General features: G+C 39.0%; 1 protein-coding gene across 1 annotated transcript; it reads left to right on the top strand.

Moving 5' to 3' along the window:
• The first annotated feature begins 5,676 nt into the window (after positions 1-5,676).
• On the top strand, positions 5,677-19,725 carry pcolcea (procollagen C-endopeptidase enhancer a). Its single transcript, XM_062048117.1, has 9 exons — positions 5,677-5,945; positions 8,394-8,502; positions 8,572-8,830; positions 11,713-11,837; positions 15,021-15,157; positions 15,221-15,567; positions 15,639-15,716; positions 19,186-19,356; positions 19,443-19,725. Exons 1-9 carry the CDS (start codon positions 5,857-5,859, stop codon positions 19,571-19,573), a joined length of 1,446 nt encoding a protein of 481 aa, XP_061904101.1. The 5' UTR covers positions 5,677-5,856; the 3' UTR covers positions 19,574-19,725.
• The last annotated feature ends 585 nt before the right edge of the window (positions 19,726-20,310 follow it).

Genomic DNA, 20,310 nt, shown 5'->3' with positions numbered 1-20,310 from the left:
ATAAATTATTGATTTCATTATTTTATCACTTAATTTATTATTTCACGGTTTATTTTTATTATTGATTTCATTATTTCATGATTTACTTAATGTCACATCTAAATAATTATTTAAAGATGTATTTATTTATTTGATTTTGTCTCATTCGGCTCTCCGGATATAACTGCACATGATGCACATATAGAGCACAACACTTGAAATCTCTAAAAAAGGACACAGCTCATAGAGTATATTTCAGTACATTAGGCACATTATTTATGTGTATGCCATGACACATACAACATGTCTACTAGTACTTACACTACATTATTGTACTGATGATTTGCAATAAGTTTCCTAATATGTTGGGGGTCGGGGGAGGGAGCTTTAGTCTTTAAATTCTTGGAAGTGCCTGATTTTCCTCCAGATGTTTCTGAGAAGATATGACAGACATTTTACTCAGTATCAGCAGTCCTAATAGCCAGAATTCAACGTTATTTTCGCCTCCTCATCCTAAAAACATCAATATTCTTTAACTATTGTCATATGTTGCTGCTTATTTAAACACTGGAAACAAATTTTACTGTACAAGACTGATTTTTTTGAATCTGTGTGAATTTAAGTGGAACCACAGTGACAAAAAACAGATGGGATTTTTAGAAAATGACTAACTTAAAAAAAACAAAAAAACATGCGCCGTATGAAGGGGTCGCAGTCATGACTTGACTCTTTGCTGTGTCAGATCTTTGTTTTTTCCTGTAGTTGTGTAACGCCTCCTCTTTTACCCCCACTGACACTCTCTAAAAGGAATGTGTGTCAATCTTACAGATCAGTCAAGAGTTATTGCAGAACCGCTTGGCTTGGTTTCCTGGCCAGTAAGGTCACTGTTCCTCCGCGCTGTGATAGTCACTGCATTCCTGCCTCTGCTGTGTCTTATCAAGCCAAACACAGCACTGACCACAGTTGTGCCTCCAGCAGCGTTCTTAAATCTTTCCCTTGGCAGCAGAAATCCTTTTGCGCAGGTTGTAAAGTGAGCCGTTAAATGAAGCGTCTTAAGTAATATGCCACATGTAACTGGAGACACAGACTCTCTGCAGAGACCATGCATGTGTTTGCATTGGCTGTCGGCTTCGGTTGTTCCAGGCTCTGATCAAGCAGGTCAGCGGTGCGTAAAAGTGACTCTTTTTTTATTTTATTTTTTTACAGCATTTATTAAAACAGTTTTCCCGTCGCAGGCCTCAATAGTGTTGGCCAGGGGGTTGACTCACCCGTAAGAACTCCTCCACTGGGGTGTCAGTGATAGAAAAATATGTCTTCTGGCTGAGATTCTGCGTGGAACCAAAGGACACGCGGGGGCTTGGGGAGATACAATGAAAGCATAAAATGTTTATTATAGTATAAAAACTTTTTTTTGTAATTAACCGTAAGAACTCTGAAAGCAAAGCTCTGAAATGCTGATGACATTAAAACAGGTTATCTACATTTCAGTCATAGTTTATGGCCAGCACAGGAAGGAAAAATGTTAAGTACATCGTTCTATTTAATTTTTTACAATGTCTCCTCTCCACATGCTCTAAATCAGTGGTTCCAAAGTTTTTTGACCTCAGGGCCCAACTTTTCTACAACAGAGGAGCCTGGGGCCTTTTCAAATATTACAACTGAATTTGTCATCTTACTCTCATATCTCTTATATCGAACCTTCTTACAATTTATAACCTTGTAAAATAATATTAAGGTATGTGTTAATCACAAAGATTATTATTAAGGCTTAGGTCAGGCTGATTACAAAAATGAGTACCAACAAAATACACTGCAAAAGAAGGGACTAAAAAAAATTATGCAACATACAATTACATACAATTACAAAGTATTAACGTAAATTAAATTCTAACTAAATTGATAATAAATAATGTTCCTAACTGAACTGTCAATAAAATTAAATTGCAAATGAAAATAAAGCTTCGCCGCTTTAGTCATAATTTTTGCGCTTAGGAAATTTCTCTATGACTTTAACTTCAGATTTCTTCTGTTTTTCTGATATTATTATTACTGCCACAAGTGGTGGAAAAGTGTATTACAACTAAGGACCACAGCTGAGAAACACATATTTTTTTGCGGCCCTCTAGTTAAGAAACATTGCTCTAAATAACCCTCTAAAAATAATTAAATGTTTAAATGTGCAAAAGTAGCTTTAATGATAACACAAACATTAGCATGCTAACGTTGGAACTGTTAATGTGAAAGATGATGCAAATAGTATTTTTGCAGAGACTGGCATTGAGCTGTCAAAAAAACATAACAAACATTGAGATGCCCTGTTACTGCTTGTAGGACCCCCATTAGCTGCCTGCTAAGGTGCCTGATTTAAAAACATTATATGCTGTAAATTTTACAGCAACTCATGATTCGGTTCTTATCCTTGGGGCGACCATACGAATAAGAATCGATTTTCAATTAAACACGTTTCTGGATTCAAACCGATTCTTGCAATATACTGTATTTTCTAGACTATAAGCCACTACTTTTTTCCAACGCTTTGAACCTTGCAGCTTATAAAATGTTGCGGCTAATTTATGGAGTTGTATTCACTAACTACCATAATGTTTTGTATTCAACTAATAGTTTCCATATTACGCCGACCGAGACACTGAAAAGGTGTGTTATTGTTTGTGCTATTGCATCATCTTTTGGACGAGTTCGCTTGCTGCCGGTGATTTGTATTGAAAATGTACTTCCTCTTCCGTGCCTTGAACCGGAAGTATAACCGTCCATAGCATTTGTGCTTGAAAGGATTCTTCCTTCATCACTCGAAGTAACGTTTGTAAGTTTTACAATACAACTAAAACAACGTACTAAACCGTCCAATGTGTCTGTTAGAGTGTTTTCATGCATATTTGTACATGCTAGCGTCATTAGCATTAGCACTTGTTAACACATTGACAAGTGTCTGTGTTAGTATTATTAACTTACTATGGCATTCTTTTTCTGTTGTTTCAGTTTCATAAATTCACCAAAACGTCACCGTGGAGTTATTGAGTCTGTTTAGGTGATTGAAGAGCTAGCCTCCGAAGCTCGTGGGTCCATGACGAGGACTTCTGTCTTTTTTGATCAGCTGTTTTACTACTGCGTTACAGGCACCGTTTGGAAACAGTTAAGGTAAAATATTACATACCGCTCTATATCTGCAGCTTATGGTCCGGTGCAGCTAATATATGTAAACATATTTTTTTCTTCTAAAATTTTGTGGGTGCGTCTTAAATACCGGTGAGCTTTATAGCCCGGAAAATACGGTATTATTTGGTATAAAAAATGAGGATAAAATATTTCAAAACAGGTTACAGGTTAGAAAAGCTCCAACTGGAGCAGGGTTTCAGAAAAATGTGGATACTGGCCCACGTGTCCTTAAGGACTTAAAAAATGTTGCCTTTAATTGAATATGAATTGGTTGAGAAATGTGGGAGGAGACAAAACAATTATGGAGGGCCATAATTGTAAAAGTAACAGCTGTTTATTTGAACGGCGAGAATAAGTGTTTACTTTTCTTTGTGCTATAAAGTTGTAAAAGTATGAGTGCATTTGCCAACTTTATAATATAAAAGTGTACCAAAGCCTCAATCTTCGAGTTGACAGAGCTAGCATTAATTACAGCAAGTCCTGACTTTACAGTTGGTAATGAGTCGCAGTGACACTTGATAAAAGAAAACACACTTTATTTTGAAAGGAAAATTTCAGTTTTAGTTTTTTCAATGTGGTTTGAAAGTAAGGAATTCAAAACCACAAAGTATTTTCACGCACACCACCTCAATAATGTTTCCATTAAGAGTGGACTCTGGCCGGATCGACTGAGTTGGAAAACACCATCAGTGTGGTTTTATCATTATTAAGGACTAGTTTGAGCGGAACAAGTTTTATGTTGGACAACAGAAGCTTTTTGCAAGCATTCAATGGCTTGGACAAGAGCGAAAAATGGCATATTGGCCTTAGACACATTAGGCCAGAGGTCATTGATAGCAATAACAGGAGGTCCCAACACAGAGCTCTGTGGCACCCCCTTGTGGACAGTCACAAACTCTAAAGCATGTAAATCACATGTGATGATTGAGTCCTATTACACAAACAGCTGTGATTATACTGTGGTTGTTTCTAAAGACTGACTAATATTTTGTGAGAATTATATTGGAATAGAGAAAGTATTTTAATTGTTTACCAACATGAGACTCAAATGTTTTTGACAATACTGACACATTTGTTATTGGCCCATAGTTGGTTAAGATTGTGGGCTTTGTGTGGCCCTAAACAAAATGTTGTTTGTGGCACCATTTTGGTCATTAATGTTATTTATTGATCATTATTATTAAACTCTTAAAGGCCCCCACTCCACCCTAATCCTAACATACACCCACTCAGTATGTTTACATGCACTAAAGAACGAATTAGTGACTTAAGTTACTAGCTTTAAAAAAAAAAACAACTATGTAAAACCTTAATAAGGTTTTTACATGGAGCATGTATATCTCCAAAATTTTGTATGGAACAAAACTTTGATTAAGTTTTTGTTTTTCTAAAAATGGGATTAATATACAGTATCTATATTGTGATTTTTAAACCAGTTCCATCTTGCCTGTATATACTCCCATCCATTCATTTTGTATCTAGCGTTCAATATTTACATATTTTTGCTTTAGTTTCACTTGTCCAGAGTGTACCCCGCCTTCCGCCCGAATGCAGCTGGGATAGGCTCCAGCCACCCCCGCGACACCGAGAGGGACAAGCGGTAGAAAATGGATGGATTTAGTTTCATCAATAATGTTTTTCATCAAGTTTTTAAATCGTTGACGTTTAGGGGTAAAATTATTTTATGTTTTATTTTTTAAAAGTGATGTAGTATTTTGTTTTTTTGTTTTTTTACAAAATATTGCCATTAAGTTCAATATAAAGTAGCCACAATGTGGATTTTTATTAATCACACAACAGGTCATTATATATGTGTAAAAATATGAGAAGTTTACCTTTACTTGTGTAAGGTAGAGGTTTGCTGATTCAAGAAGGATCGTTATGATCATAGTAATACATCAATTATTATTATCATTAGCACATCTAATAGGGGTTTAGCCTCCTTTGTCTTTAAAAAACTAGTAACACCTCTGTGTGGAACTTTAATCAAAGTTCCTTGAACGCAACACACTTATGTGCTATAAGAAAAGACAACTTAAACATAACTTTGTCCGATGCTGCCACAAATAAATGTGTTATATTTTTTACCTTCCTTCTATCACTTTATGTGTTTGATTTGCAGAAACCTTTTGCATAATGGGGTGTCACATGTAGTGTGTATGCCATGGGCCGGCCCCGGCTACATCACCACCCTTTAATAAAGGTAGGACAAAAGCTGATTTCCAAACAGATGAGATTTATTTGGTTTTGATCGAAAGATTAAAAATATGTCTTAAAGACTCTGCTGTAAAAGATTTAATAATTTTAAGGTGTGCACCTAGCATAATGTGTGATGATCAGCCACACACGCCCATGCCAAAGTAAAAGCTATCAATACTACTTGTAGGTGTTTTCAAGTTTTCTAAGGATTAGAGAAACCCCTTTGTTTAACTCCTCCCCCCCAGCCTTCCTTCCCTGTTCCATCCAAACCCATGTTATTATGCAGCAAACATCTGGCTCTAATTAAAGCCTTCTGCAAACCCCCTCATGGGCTCTTTCTCACTATCTCAATAATTCTAGCATCTCCCTGTTCCTTCTCATCCATTCTAGAACTCTCTACCCCAGTCTCTCCGCCCATCCTCCTCCTCTTCCTCCTCCTCCTGAACCTCTTGTCTCCCGCTGCAATCTCCCCTTCTTTCCAAACAGTGTTCCTGCGAGTGCATCATGGCAGACGTGAGCCTTACGTGGGGCATCTCCTTGCTCTTGTGTCTGACTTTGGGATGGACAGGCGCACAGCAGACTAACTTCACCAGGTGAGAAGAAGATGACTTACAGTCTTGTTGATCTTCATCCTGTCTCATTCCAGTTCGTTTGTTTGATTGGGCACACAGTTGTTTTTTAATGTGAGTCTAGAGTGGCTCAGCCGCCAGATGTCAATGTTTTTGCTTCTGCTGGTGGGGTCCATTCCGAGCAACTTGGCTCTGGTTCGTGACATCTTGGCTGAAATCAGCAGCTGTATGACTTTACTGGGTTACTGCTGTCTGGGTTCATGTAAATACAACCAAAAGTAGTGAAAGTTAGGTTGTATTTGTGGGATCTTTTGGCTGGGAAAGATCACAAGACTGTAAAAAGTTGTGTTAAAAATGACATTATTAAAAAGTATTCACAATCTTACAAAAAATATACTAGCATAACTTAGACCAGTTCTCAAACCGTTTTCAAGTACCACCTCAGAAAACCCTTAGCTCTCCAAGTACCACCATAATGACCAACATTAAAATACAGTAGCGTAGTAGGCCTACGTATTCCTTAAAAACAAGGCAGAGGTTTTACTTAACAAGTATATTTAATGCGTTTGTTTGATATGTTATGCTTTTATGGAACATTGCACACAATTCACAAACATCATCAACAATGATACTCAATATACTGTACATATTTACAGACATCTTTGGCGTACCACTAAATAGAGCCTGTGTACCCACGGTTTGAGAATCACTGACTTAGACCACTAAAATCAACTTCAAATGTATGTGTTTATGTATGTATGTATATGGAAAGGATACTTTTTGACATTGAATGCTGTGTCAAAATAAAATATATACTCCAAACCTGTGATTATCAGCTGTTCAGTCAGGATGGAATATGTTTTTTTAAGCTAAATGTTGGTTTTACTACTTTATAAAACTGGGTCACAATTTAATCACATGAAAGAAAGCAGTTGTGAGCCCCAGCTTTAATCTATCGATTTATACGCCATAAGCACCCGGTCTGCCAGAGAATAAGAAGACATGGCAAGAGGGATTGGTGTTGCAAATTTAGCGACTTTGGCACTCCTGTGGCAAGCTTGAGTAGCGCAGGAACTATTCACAGACAAACTTTCAAGTAAGTTCTCTACATTTTCTGCAATGACTTAATCGATTAAATACACTTTTGTAAAAAGTATAACAAAAAGAGAAACACAATCTAATTGAGAATGATTAACTGTAACATAGAAAAAAAAAGCTACCGGCAAACTATAAGTCCAATATACTGTATGTTAAAAAAAAAGTATTATTTAATATCTTTATTATTAGGGCTGAAATGATTTATTTGATTAGAAAAAAGATTAGATTTATTTTCTGTTGCTTCGGTTAACCATTAAATGAGTTATGAGGTAATAAAAAAACATTAAAATATGTACTACATATACATAGTTTCTGCACGTTTGCTGCAATAGAGCATACATGAGAGCAGTGGTGTGTGTGTGTGTGTGTGTGTGTGTGTGTGTGTGTGTGTGTGTGTGTGTGTGTGTGTGTGTGTGTGTGTGTGTGTGTGTGTGTGTGTGTGTGTGTGTGTGTGTGTGTGTGTGTGTGTGTGTGTGTGTGTGTGTGTGTGTGTGTGTGTGTGTGTGTGTGTGTGTGTGTGTGTGTGTGTGTGTGTGTGTGTGTGTGTGTGTGTGTGTGTGTGTGTGTGTGTGTGTGTGTGTGTGTGTGTGCGCGTGCGTGCGTGTGTGCACATTCAATGTTTATGATTAATTGGAAAAAAAGAAGGTTATGGAAAGCAGCCAAATTGTTTTTTTCTCTACACTATTCTCCCTAAAATAAACATTGAGGCGACAAAGCGTGTTGTACCCGATTACTCGATTTATCAAACAAACTAATCAATAGATAACTCGAATACTAAAATAAACGATATCTGCAGTCTGAACATTTACGGCTATTGCTAAACAAATACTCAATCAGCTACACAAACACACACCTCAATCATGATGCTAACAATAACAATGGAGAGTTAACACATAAAGAACACACGATGCAACTTTATGTATAAAATCCCGTCACAACTCTTTATAATCGGAGACAACCTTGCTGCTGACTCAGCAACGACAGCTCTATCTATACATGTGTGTACAAGAAGCGTGTCTTTCTGTGTAATTATCCCTGACATTTATGACACAATTACTGGGCGGTTGAAATGCTCTGCAGGCATCTGTCAAGAAGTTTATCTTATTTTCTGCGTGTTTCTTCATATGCTATACACACCATTGGGTCTGTTAGGATGTTGATGTCTGATGGTTTGGATTACATGCAGTAATTAGTATACATGTTTTGAGAACATTCCAAACTTCAGCAACTGGCAAAGATAAGAAGTGTGAGACTCCCAAAAGAGGTTGCTGTAAACATTGTAGAAGCAGAGGGTAGAGTTTATGCATTCGTGCAATTTTTGTGTCCTTGCCAAAACTTGTTAGTACCTTACTGTCTACTTGACCTTTGTTGCAGGCCTGTGTTCCACTGTGGAGGAGAGCTCGTGGCAGAGTCAGGGTTCGTTGGCAGTGAGGGCTTCCCAAACCACTACAAACCAAACAGCAAATGCACCTGGATCGTCACCGTGAGTCACCCTTCATCATGTCCAGACACCACCTTTTATCCTCCCACTCATTGTCTGACCCACTGGTAGGTCCCAGAGGGAAAAGTGGTCATGCTCACTTTCCGCATTTTCGACCTGGAGGCCGACTCGCAATGTCGCTACGACTACCTGGATGTTTACAACGGCAGATCCAACACGGTGCAAAAACTCGGCCGCTTCTGTGGGACCTTCCGGCCCGGTGGTCTTATTTCCACCACCAACACGATGATGCTGGAGATGGTGAGCGATGGAGAGACCAACAGCAGAGGGTTTGTGGCCCATTTCACTGGTGCCAAGCCATACGACCAGGGTAAGTCACTTCATTGTGTGGCGATGACTAATTGACTTTGTTTGTCCAGCCGGCATGCGTGGAATGAATGACGCTACAAAACAGGATACAGTGTTAACTATTTCATAGTTCTGGACCTAAAAAGATGTCTACAGGTACAACCCTCCAAAAATAGACACAGTCGTGATTTTAGGCCTGTTTTTTAAGTAGTTTCAGCACAGTTTGGAACGCCCACTCTTAGCTCCAAAATGTGGGTAACCTGCTAAAGTCACCAGGCAATTTCATATTGTGTAGTATTTGTTTTGGTAGCATCTTCATCCCAGATCAAAATATTTTTGTGCAGAATTTGAAGAAATTAGCAAATATGTCTGCCAGATGCATTGTTGCAAGGAAATTGTAAATGGTCTGGGATTATATAGTGCCTCACTATACCGGAAACAATACTCAAAGCGCTTCACATTATACATACATTACCTTTAGGCATTCACACACACATTCACACACTGGTGGCAGAAGCTGCCATGCAAGGCGCTAACCACGACACATGAGGAGCAAGGTGGGTGAAGTGTCTTGCCCAAGGACACAACGGCTGTGATGGCCATTACACAAGGTTAAAGGCCTACTGAAACCCACTACTACCAACCACGCAGTCTGATAGTTTATATATCAATAATGAAATCTTAACATTGCAACACATGCCAATACGGCCAGGTTAACTTATAAAGTGCAATTTTAAATTTCCCGCTAAACTTCCGGTTGAAAACGTCTATGTATGATGACGTATGCGCGTGATGTCAATGGTTGAAACGGAAGTATTCGGACACCATTGTATGTAATTGTAAAGTAAACAAATGTTGCAATTTGTTTAATGAACAATGAAGGCTGCAAAGAAGAAAGCTGTAGGTGGGATCGGTGTATTAGCGGCTGGCTGCAGCAACACAACCAGGAGGACTTTGACTTGGATAGCAGACGCGCTATCCGACGGTAGCCGCCGACCGCATCAATGATCGGGTGAAGTCCTTCGTCGCTCCGTCAATCGCTGGAACACAGGTGAGCATGGGAGTTGATGAGCAGATGAGGGCTGGCTGGCGTAGGTGGATAGCTAATGTTTTTAGCATAGCTCTGTGAGGTCCCGTAGCTAAGTTAGCTTCAATGGCGTCGTTAGCAACAGCATTGTTAAGCTTCGCCAGGCTGGAAAGCATTAACCGTGTAGTTACAGGTCCATGGTTTAATAGTATTGTTGATTTTCTGTCTATCCTTCCAGTCAGGGGTTTATTTCTTTTGTTTCTATCTGCAGTTAAGCCCGATGCTATCACGTTAGCTCCGTAGCTAAAGTGCTTCGCCGATGTATTGTCGTGGAGATAAAAGTCACTGTGAATGTCCATTTCGCGTTCTCGACTCTCATTTTCAAGAGGATATAGTATCCGAGGTGGTTTAAAATACAAATCCGTGATCCACAATAGAAAAAGGAGAAAGTGTGGAATCCAATGAGCCCTTGTACCTAAGTTACGGTCAGAGAAAAAAAAGATACGTCCTGCACTGCACTCTAGTCCTTCACTCTCACGTTCCTCATCCACAAATCTTTCATCCTGGCTCAAATTAATGGGGTAATCGTCGCTTTCTCGGTCCGAATCGCTCTCGCTGCTGGTGTAAACAATGGGAAAATGTGAGGAGCCTTTCAACCTGCGACGTCACGCTACTTCCGGTACAGGCAAGGCTTTTTTTATCAGCGACCAAAAGTTGCGAACTTTATCGTCGATGTTCTCTACTAAATCCTTTCAGCAAAAATATGGCAATATCGCAAAATGATCAAGTATGACACATAGAATGGATCTGCTATCCCCGTTTGAATTTAAAAAAAAATTTCAGTAGGCCTTTAACTAGCAGTATGATTCTGCATTTATTTTGGTAATTTGGTCAATAATTGGTGTGATACGCATAAACTGTAATAAATTGTCCTCCTTGATTTATATTCCAATATTATGTCATCCTTAACCCCCCACCCGCCACTGCGACCCCCAGATGTCTGCAGGACAGCGAGCTGATCCTTGTGCTCAATCAGGTTGGGGAGCCCTGCTCTAGGCTATATATGTGCACCCGGAAAGTATTCACAGTGCTTCTCTTTTTCCACATTTTTGTTATGTTACAGCATTATTCCAAAATTAAATTAATTAATTTTTGTTGTTGTTCCACAGCCAATAAACACCCCATAATGGCAATGTGAAAATGTTGTATTTTTATTTTGCAAATGTATTAAAGATAACAATACTAAAAAAAAAAATCACATGTACATAAGTATTCACAGCATTTGCTTAATACTTTGTTGATGCACCTTTGGCAGCAATTACAGCCTCAAGTGTTTTTCAATATGATGCCAAAAGCTTGGCACACCTATCTTTGGGCAGTTTTGCCCATTCCTCTTTGCAGCACCTCTCAAGCTCCATCAGGTTGGATGGGAAGCGTCGGTTTTCATATAGGATTTCTCTATAATTTGTATTTAGTTTTTTATTTTAAAATACATTTGCAAACATAAAAAAAAAAAGAAAACATTTTCTCATTGTCATTATGAGATATTGGCTGTAGAATTTTGAGAACAAAAATGTATTTATTCCATTTTGGAACAAGGCTGTAAAAAGTGAAGCGTTGTGAATACTTTCCAGATGCACTGTATATGTGCTGTGTCATATTTCAGTTTTGTATTTTTGATACAGCGCTTGTATTACATGAAAAAAATCATGTGACCAATAAAGAGTCTTTCAGTATACAACAACAAGAAGACTACTAACATTTACTTTAAAGTTAAGGTAATTAACATTCGGTCAAAAGTTCACATTTGCATTGCATGAGGAAATATGACCTGCTGTCATATTTATTTGTGCTCTTCATGGGTTTTTTTCTTTCAGATCAACAGTTCTGCGGGGGAAAGATAACAAAAGCCCAGGGAGAAATCAAAACCCCAAACTGGCCGGACACTAAGTATCCATCAGGAACCAGCTGCTCCTGGCTTATCACTGTGGACGCTGATAAGGTATTCTCCTTAACTGAGTCATAGCTTTTCTTCCTGTCTCTCACACAAAACAGTAACTCTGATATGACGTTGGCTCCGTTCACGCTGGACACCAAATCTGATTTTTCTGCCATCAAGTGACACAGATCGGAATTTTTGTTGCCAGTCCAAACACTCCAAAATGCTTCTAAGCTGATAATTTCACATTAGATTTGGGCCAAATCAGGAGTTAGTCTGAATCAGTTTGGAATCTGATCTTTTTAAATGTGACTGCAGTCTGAACGGCAATGCGTCCTGATTGTGACCTGATTCCGACTTTTACATCATTCGTGTGCACAGAAAGATGCGTCCCGCCAGCCGAAGTGGATACGTCATAAAAAACATCCGGTTTCGACAGTGCTGTTTGGTTAATAAAGTATTTTTTCGGTGGCTGAATTTTTGGTGCATCACTGGTCAACAGTGCACAAATATTAGGCTATATGTGATATATCACATTTATGTATTTATTTTTATTGTGATTACTTATGGAGTATATTGTGAATAAATTGAGAACAGGAAGTGAACAAAAGTTTTAGCAATGTATGTAAAAGAAAAGGGGTAGGATTAAATAAGCTCCGTTTCTTCCTACTCCTTTTCGAACATGTCGAAAAGAGAAACTGGAAATTGTGATGTATCATGTTGTATGCTTGCATGTTCCAAATAAACTCAAACTTAACTCAATTCAACTCAACATAGGGGCCTGTGTGCATTAATACTTGAGTCTGATGACGATCACATTTTACTTGTAATCTAAACAGTCAGCTGGAAAAAAAATCTGATTTTGATAAAAAATCTGATTTGGTCCGCTTTCGCCTGCAGTGTAAACGTGGTCATTTTAAACATGATAAAAAAACATGTGATTTGATTGAGCAAGTTAAATATTTAAATATATAATAATTAGGGATGTCCGATAATATCGGACTGCCGATATTATCGGTCGATAAATGCTTTAAAATGTAATATCGGAAATTATCGGTATCGGTTTCAAAATTATCGGTATCGGTTTCAAAAAGTAAAATGTATGTCTTTTTAAAACGCCGCTGTGTACATGGACATAGGGAGAAGTACAGAGCGCCAATAAACCTTAAAGGCACTGCCTTCGCATGCCGGCCCAGTCACATAATATCTACGGCTTTTCACACACAAGTGAATGCAAGGCATACTTGGTCAACAGCCATATACAGGTCACACTGAGGGTGGACGTATAAACAACTTTAACACTGTTACAAATATGCGCCACACTGCGAACAACACCAAACAAGAATGACAAACATATTTCGGGAGAACATCCGCACCGTAACACAACATAAACACAACAGAACAAATACCCAAAACCCCTTGCAGCACTAACTCTTCCGGGACGCTGCAATATACACCCCCCGCTACCCCCTACCCCCCCACCTCAACGCCGCCCCCCTAACTTCGCCCACCTCAACCTCCTAATGCTCTCTCAGGGAGAGCATGTCCCAAATTCCAAGCTGCTGTTTTGAGGCATGTTAAAAAAAATAATGCACTTTGTGACTTAAATAATAAATATGGCAGTGCCATGTTGGCACTTTTTTCCATAACTTGAGTTGAAGTTGTTCTCTTATTTTGGAAAACCTTGTTACATTGTTTAATGCATCCCGTGGGGCATCACAACAAAATGAGGCATAATAATGTGTTAATTCCACAACTGTATATATCGTATCGGTTGATATCGGTATTGGTAATTAAGAGTTGGACAATATCGGATATCGGAATATCGGATATCGGCAAAAAAGCCATTATCGGACATCTCTAATAATAATGATAAGTTAAGCACAGTTGTCAATCAACTGTTAAACAAATAAGAAATATTATATACATTTGTATTGCAATCTAACGTTCAGTCTACTATTATAAATGTGCTGAGCGATCGGCCACCGATCAGTGTCGGACGATTTTCGTGAAATATGATCATTAATTCCTACTAATGACTCTAGTTGACACTGAATTTAATTTTAATACCCCGGCAACAAGCGGCTAGCAACTAATTATGTGCTCCCCATACACAGTGTGGAGCTGCTCTCCTAAACTAATAATAATCATCCGTATTACGGCAAATAAATTTAATTTCTTAGTATCTCAAGTATCATTATCAGGTAACATTAACACTGGAGGACATGTTACCCCAGATGGCTGGCATGCTAATAGCTAAGCTAACCGCTGAGCAAGCTTATAACAACACCACAAAATGGTGATGTCACTGAATCTTTTTAAACTTGCAGATACATGTCCACATAGGACTTATATTTTTTAAACACGTACACTTTTTGAAAGATCCCCACTTGGGTCGAAGGAAACGACAATAGTCCACTGTTGGCTGGTACAAGATGAGACAAGTCCACACTAATATAGCATACACACTCCGCGATGTTTACATAAACTTTGCACTTCAAGAAGTGTAGGTGGAACAGCTTTGCAGCAGAAAATAGGCAGATATTAGCAGGAAATGAATAAGTAGATTAATGAGAGTCCAGAGAGAGTATAATAAAACCACTGTTGTTACAGTCAATACACCACATGTAAGAGAAGGGTGGCTCAATCCATAAATTGACGATGTCAATACCAAGGGTAGTATCAGTATGTGATCGATACTACTGTCGAGTGATTGGGTCTATTTTTATTTTCTCAAAATCCTTCTTTTTTTTTTTACTGTTTCAGTTAGTTTACAAACTCAGGCAATAATTCCCTGGACCCAGGAAGACATGGAGGGCAAAAACCAAAGGAGGAGTAGTTTTCGCTTTTGTTGAGTTATTGTGTACTATTGACTTGGTTTTGATCAAACAATTGTATGTCATAAAAAAAAGAATGTGGAACTAGTTTAAATATTGTGTCGATCAGTATTGGTATCAGCCGTTGTCACTCATGAGTGATCTGAATTGAATTATATTTATATAGCACTTTACATAGTGAAACCTATTTTTAAGCTACATTGAAACCACAGTGGGTGGTACCGGGAGCAAGGGAACAACGGCAGTGACGAGGATGGTGGAAGCTGGATTCGAACCAGGATCTCTCAAGTTATTGGCTGGCTGCTCTACCATCTGAGCCACGCCGCCCACAATGAATCGATCGTGCTGTCTTGTATCAGACAGAAATCCAGTATGTGTTATGCAAACTTGTTTTCTGTTTGGACACCAGGTGATCCAGGTTAACTTTGACAAGTTTGTGTTGGAGGCCGACACCTACTGTCGCTTCGACTACGTGGCCTTCTTCAACGGTGGTGAGAAAGACGACTCACGCCTGATTGGCAAATATTGTGGAGACCAAGCCCCACAGTAAGCATCAGAATTGATCCTTTCTGCTTCCGGTATTTCACCTCTGCTTTTTGTGGTGTGCAGGCCCATAATTACCAGCGGGAACGTGCTGCTGGTCCAGTTTGTGTCCGACCTGAGTGTGACCTCAGATGGGTTCCTGGCCTACTACACCAGCGTCCCTCGTGGCTCTGATGTATCAACAGTGCACCGTGCTAATACTCGGCCGATTCCAGCAAGACCTGATATCAGACCTCCGGCGCGTGAACGAGTCCCTGTTGTCACGGCACCTCCACCCAAATACGTGCCCCCCCCTCCGGCGCCGGAACCAACCCAGAGGCCCAAACCAGTCCGGCCCACTGCTGGCCGCGGTGAGGGTACCACAGGTCAGGACAGGAAGGTGGTTACAACGAGACCAAATGGAAAGAGGCCAGGTGAGTCAGGTGGGCTTTGCTTTTCATTTCTATGCTCATGTTTATACTAAACTATCCGTTTTACATTACAGTCACGCAGAATCCACTGTGTGCCAAAGCGTGTAAAAGAGATGGAACCATCAAGACCAGTTTCTGTGCCAGTGAATTTGGTAAGTCTGAAAAGCTGAAGTAGAGGCAGAGTCGATCAGTCTGAAACATGTCGGTCGGTTGCGCGTTATAGAAGATGTACAATTTAAATAGATATAGAGAGCTAGGGTAGATCGTTTTTAATCCTATCCTCATATCTTGATAATGCATGTTGATGACACATTCTAGCAGTGCAGCATCCTCGCTAGCAAGATAGCGGCTAACAAATCCTCGCCTCCACAATAAAGTCTGTCTCTTACAAGTATCATTATCCCTGGAGGACGAGGAATAGCTAAACATGCTACCGTAGGACATACGGTGTGTAGAGCTATGACGTAGGAGACAATAAGACATGCTAACTGTTAAGCTAAAGCTTTTCAATGTAAACAGAGATGGGCGGCTCAATACAAATATCAGCAGTAACGATACCGAGTGTAGCATCAGTATATGGTCGATACTACAGTGATTAGATCACATGTGTCAAACTAAAGTCCGGGGGGGCCAGATCTGCCTCGCCACATCATTTAATGTGACCCGCCACATCATTTAAAGTGGTCTTCCACATCATTCACAATGACCCATCACGTCATTCAAAGTGGCCCTCTGAGTGCATAATTGGAATGTGGCCCCTACTAAAAAAGAGTTTGAGACCCCTGGACTAGATCCATATTTTCTATTATCACAAAATTGTTTTCTGTTGTTTTTATCATTGCTTACAAATTCAGGAAATAGGTCAATATTAGTATTTGATTATGTATGTTATGTTGCACTGTTTACTTTGTTATTTATACATTTTGTATGTAATAAAAGGGAATCGAAAAATCTATTTAATGTTTAATTAATATTGTTACACCGCCATCCTGAGTTTTGTCTGATTTTAATTGTTTTAAAAAATGTAGTCATTCAATGATCTTTAGAATTCTAAGTATCAGTATCAGCATTGGTATGACACCTGTAACTACTTGGTATTGGATCAATACCCAAATTTGTAGTATCACCTAAAACTAATGTAAAGTAGCCAAAACACTGATAAATAAGTCATTAATATATTTTAATAGAAGTGTAGATAGAACCATGTTACGACAAAAAGTGACAAGATATTAACAGTAAAGTAGCAAGTAGATTAATAATTATTTTTTAATTTTAATTTTTTAAAATTAATTAATCCAACAAAATAATACACAATAATACCATAATAATACAATTCCAATTCCAAAACCAAACCCGGCCCAGCTACATTCAAAATAGCAATCAACAGAGCAATTGAGAGGACGCACAAACATGACACAAAACAATCCAAAAGTAGTCTAACAAAAATGAATAATATCAATATTAATAAGAATTCTAACGTAGCAGTGATTAGAAATCCCTCATTGACATAATTATTTTGAAAAAAAATTAAACAACCGGAAATGACACAATATATTACACGCATAAACAAATAGGAGCCTTTGTAACCTATTTTAAAATAGTTCTGATATGATTTATATGCCAAATAATGTATTTTGGTATCTATTATTACACCAATTGATAAACAGCGCCTCCCTATTATATAGTCTCAAACAGGAAGTTCTTAGAGGAAAGTGGCCACTGAGCTAAGAGTGTCACGTAGTATCATCATCAGGCTGCAACACAGATAGAGATGAGAGACTGGAAGAGTCACTCAAAGCAATTCAACAATTGTGGGTTTAAGCTCCTTGTAAGAGAACAGCAAATTGTACAAAAAGTAGTAAAATAATGATGAGTCCGAAATGTGCGTTTAAACATTTAGATACTGTAAAGTCCAATTAGGTTCACCTACTGTATATAGTTATAGTACATTGTATATAGTTATAGTACATTATATACATTGTAATATATATTTTAAAAAGCAGAAAATTGGCATGTTAAGATGCTGTATTGATAATAAAACTAAAGAAACTAACAACATTATTTATTTAGAATTTTTTTGGTTATTTTTTTACAATCTATTTTTATGTTAGACCATTTTTTAATTTTCAAATGATATGTACTACATTTTTACATATACACATACTAATGTGCCAATAGAACTACAAGAATTTAAGTATTTTGGTAAAACCTTTTTTTGGTAAAAAAAAATAAAAAATAAAAAAATAAAAAGTTAAAAAATAAAAATATTTATTCTATTGACAGATTGTTCTGCATATACACAACATAAATATACTGTATGTATATGTCAAAATAAAAAATAAAAACTTTAATTTTAGTTATTTATTTTTGCACTGCATAAGTGTTAGTCAAATTATTTTTATTTTTTTTCAAAAAGTTCAAACATTCAACAGCTGGCCAATGACAACAATATCAACTGATGTTTGGTAATTAGGGGCATTAGTGCGGCGTAAAACAGTACCAAAATCCTTACGAGTAAAAACCACACTATGGTTGCGCAGTGTCTTTTTGCTCGTGCTCGTACTCTGCCCGTCCCAAAAGGGTGGAACGTCAGGCGCATGGCGAAAGAGAAAGACACATCGCGAGCGCAAGCCACATGTGTGCTTAGAAGGGCAGTGAGCATAAAATGAATCTGCACGCTCGCCGAGAGGCCACACCCAAGCAGAGTGTTTTTTAAGCGCAGCGATTTTGGCAATTTTTGACGCCATACAGTAAGGACGGGATTCACTAGTGGTTAGAGTGTCCGCCCTGAGATCGGTAGGTTGGAGTTCAAATCCCAGCCGAGTCATACCAAAGACTATAAAAATGGGACCCATAACCTCCCTGCTTGGCACTCAGCAACAAAGGGTTGGAGTTGGAGGTTAAATCACCAAAATGATTCCCGGGCGCGGCGCCGCTGCTGCCCACTGCTCCCCAAGGGGATGGGACAAATGCAGAGGACAAATTTCACCACATCTAAGTGTGTGTGTGACAATCATTGGTACTTTAATCTTTAATCTTAATCTTAATAAGATCCCATTCCTGGAAGGGTGCGAGTTATTCCTTTTGTAATGCAGTCTGCTGAAAATGATGGAAAGTGCCACTCAACATAGCACCTGATGCTGTGGTCGAAGTTGGAATTGCCACACTCAAAACGTCACTGCCATCTGGTGGTCACGTTTCATGTGTCAGGTAAACCGTGACGAATGGGTCCAAATGAATCCCCTTCCTACTGTGCATAAAGCAGGTGTGTTAAAATTGTGGCCCGAAAGCCATTTTTGTCCTTCAGCCAACTTTTTTTACTGGCCCTCTGCACATTGTAAACATATAATGAATGCATTATCAATAAACTGTTTTGTATATCACACATCTTTGCTTTGTCACACAAAGCAAAGATTGTTGTTGTTGTTCAGCTACGTTTGCATACATTGACCTACATTAGATCGGTGTCCACACCTCTGCTTTAGTGTCCGCACCTTTATCCAGTATTGCACCAACATTGAATGAGTTCTTGCTCTGCACATCCACCCACAAATTAGTTGATGTGCTCTTTGTATGATCCTGCTCAAACGTCCTATTTGAACGAAGGCCATTTGTTTGCAGTGATTACCGGAAAGGTGACCTCATTGGCTCCTGGACCTCGAGGTACCCTGCTCATCGGGGTCTCCCTCATTAAGGCTTACAAAGCAGGTCGGCTAACGATCACGCAAGTTGGAGAGACCATGTCAGTGAAGTTGGTGTCACAATGCAGGAAGTGCCCGTTGATCCGCCGAGGTATACACACACACACACACACACACATATTAAACTAGAAGCAGAAACAGCACTCATCAACTTTGTGTTGTTGTTGTTTGCCACAGGTGCTAACTACATTATAATGGGTCACGTGGATGATGAAGGTCGCGGCACCTTGGTACCTGGTGCATTCACAGCGCCATACAAAGCTCCACATCACAAATTATTGACGAACATCAACAACCAACCATGTTAACTCAACACATCTGTACAAAGTCAAATGAACTTGCAGATCTCTTTAATAAAAAAAAAGCACAACAGTAACATTATCATCACCCCATTAAGGAAAAAAAATACTGAAACCTTGTCTGTAATTTATATATGAATAAAGGTTTTTATATCTCTTTTCCCAAGTCTAAGGGCACTTTTGTTTTTTTTCCCCTTTATTCAGCACAGGCGCTTCATGTACTTTTCCAGCATAGGGATTTTTAAGACCATCTAGTGGACAAAATGGGTAACAGCATCCATCCATCCATTTTCTACCGCTTGTCTTGTTCGGGGTCGCGCTGGGTGCTGGAGCCTATCTCAGCTGCATTTGGGCGGAAGGCGGGGTACACCCTGGACAAGTCGCCACCTCATCACAGGGCCAACACAGATAGAAAGACAACATTCACACTCACATTCACACACTAGGACCAATTTAGTGTTGCCAATCAACCTATCCCCAGGTGCATGTCTTTGGAGGTGGGAGGAAGCCGGAGTACCCGGAGGGAACCCACGCAGTCACGGGGAGAACATGCAAACTCCACACAGAAAGACCCCGAGCCCAGGATCGAACCAGGACCTTCGTATTGTGAGGCATACGCACTAACCCCTGTATCACCGTGCTGCCCTGGGTAACAGCATCTAATCCCCTGCAGTGGAAAGGTAAAATTCCATATTATTAGTGATATAAATATCCCGACTAGACAGGATGCAGTGTAGTTCCAAGCT

This window comes from Entelurus aequoreus, linkage group LG05 (genome assembly GCF_033978785.1).
Source record: "Entelurus aequoreus isolate RoL-2023_Sb linkage group LG05, RoL_Eaeq_v1.1, whole genome shotgun sequence".
Taxonomy (NCBI): Eukaryota; Metazoa; Chordata; class Actinopteri; order Syngnathiformes; family Syngnathidae; genus Entelurus; species Entelurus aequoreus.
This window is presented reverse-complemented; position numbering and strand designations above follow the sequence as displayed.

What these genes read in the sequence shown, in the direction of transcription:
- pcolcea (XM_062048117.1), top strand. Translation starts at nt 5,857, where the DNA reads ATGGCAGACGTGAGCCTTACGTGGGGCATCTCCTTGCTCTTGTGTCTG. An exon ending in TTTCTGTGCCAGTGAATTTG is followed by an intron (nt 15,717 to 19,185) that starts GTAAGTCTGAAA and finishes ATTTGTTTGCAG; the next exon opens with TGATTACCGGAAAGGTGACC. An exon ending in GTGCCCGTTGATCCGCCGAG is followed by an intron (nt 19,357 to 19,442) that starts GTATACACACAC and finishes TGTTTGCCACAG; the next exon opens with GTGCTAACTACATTATAATG.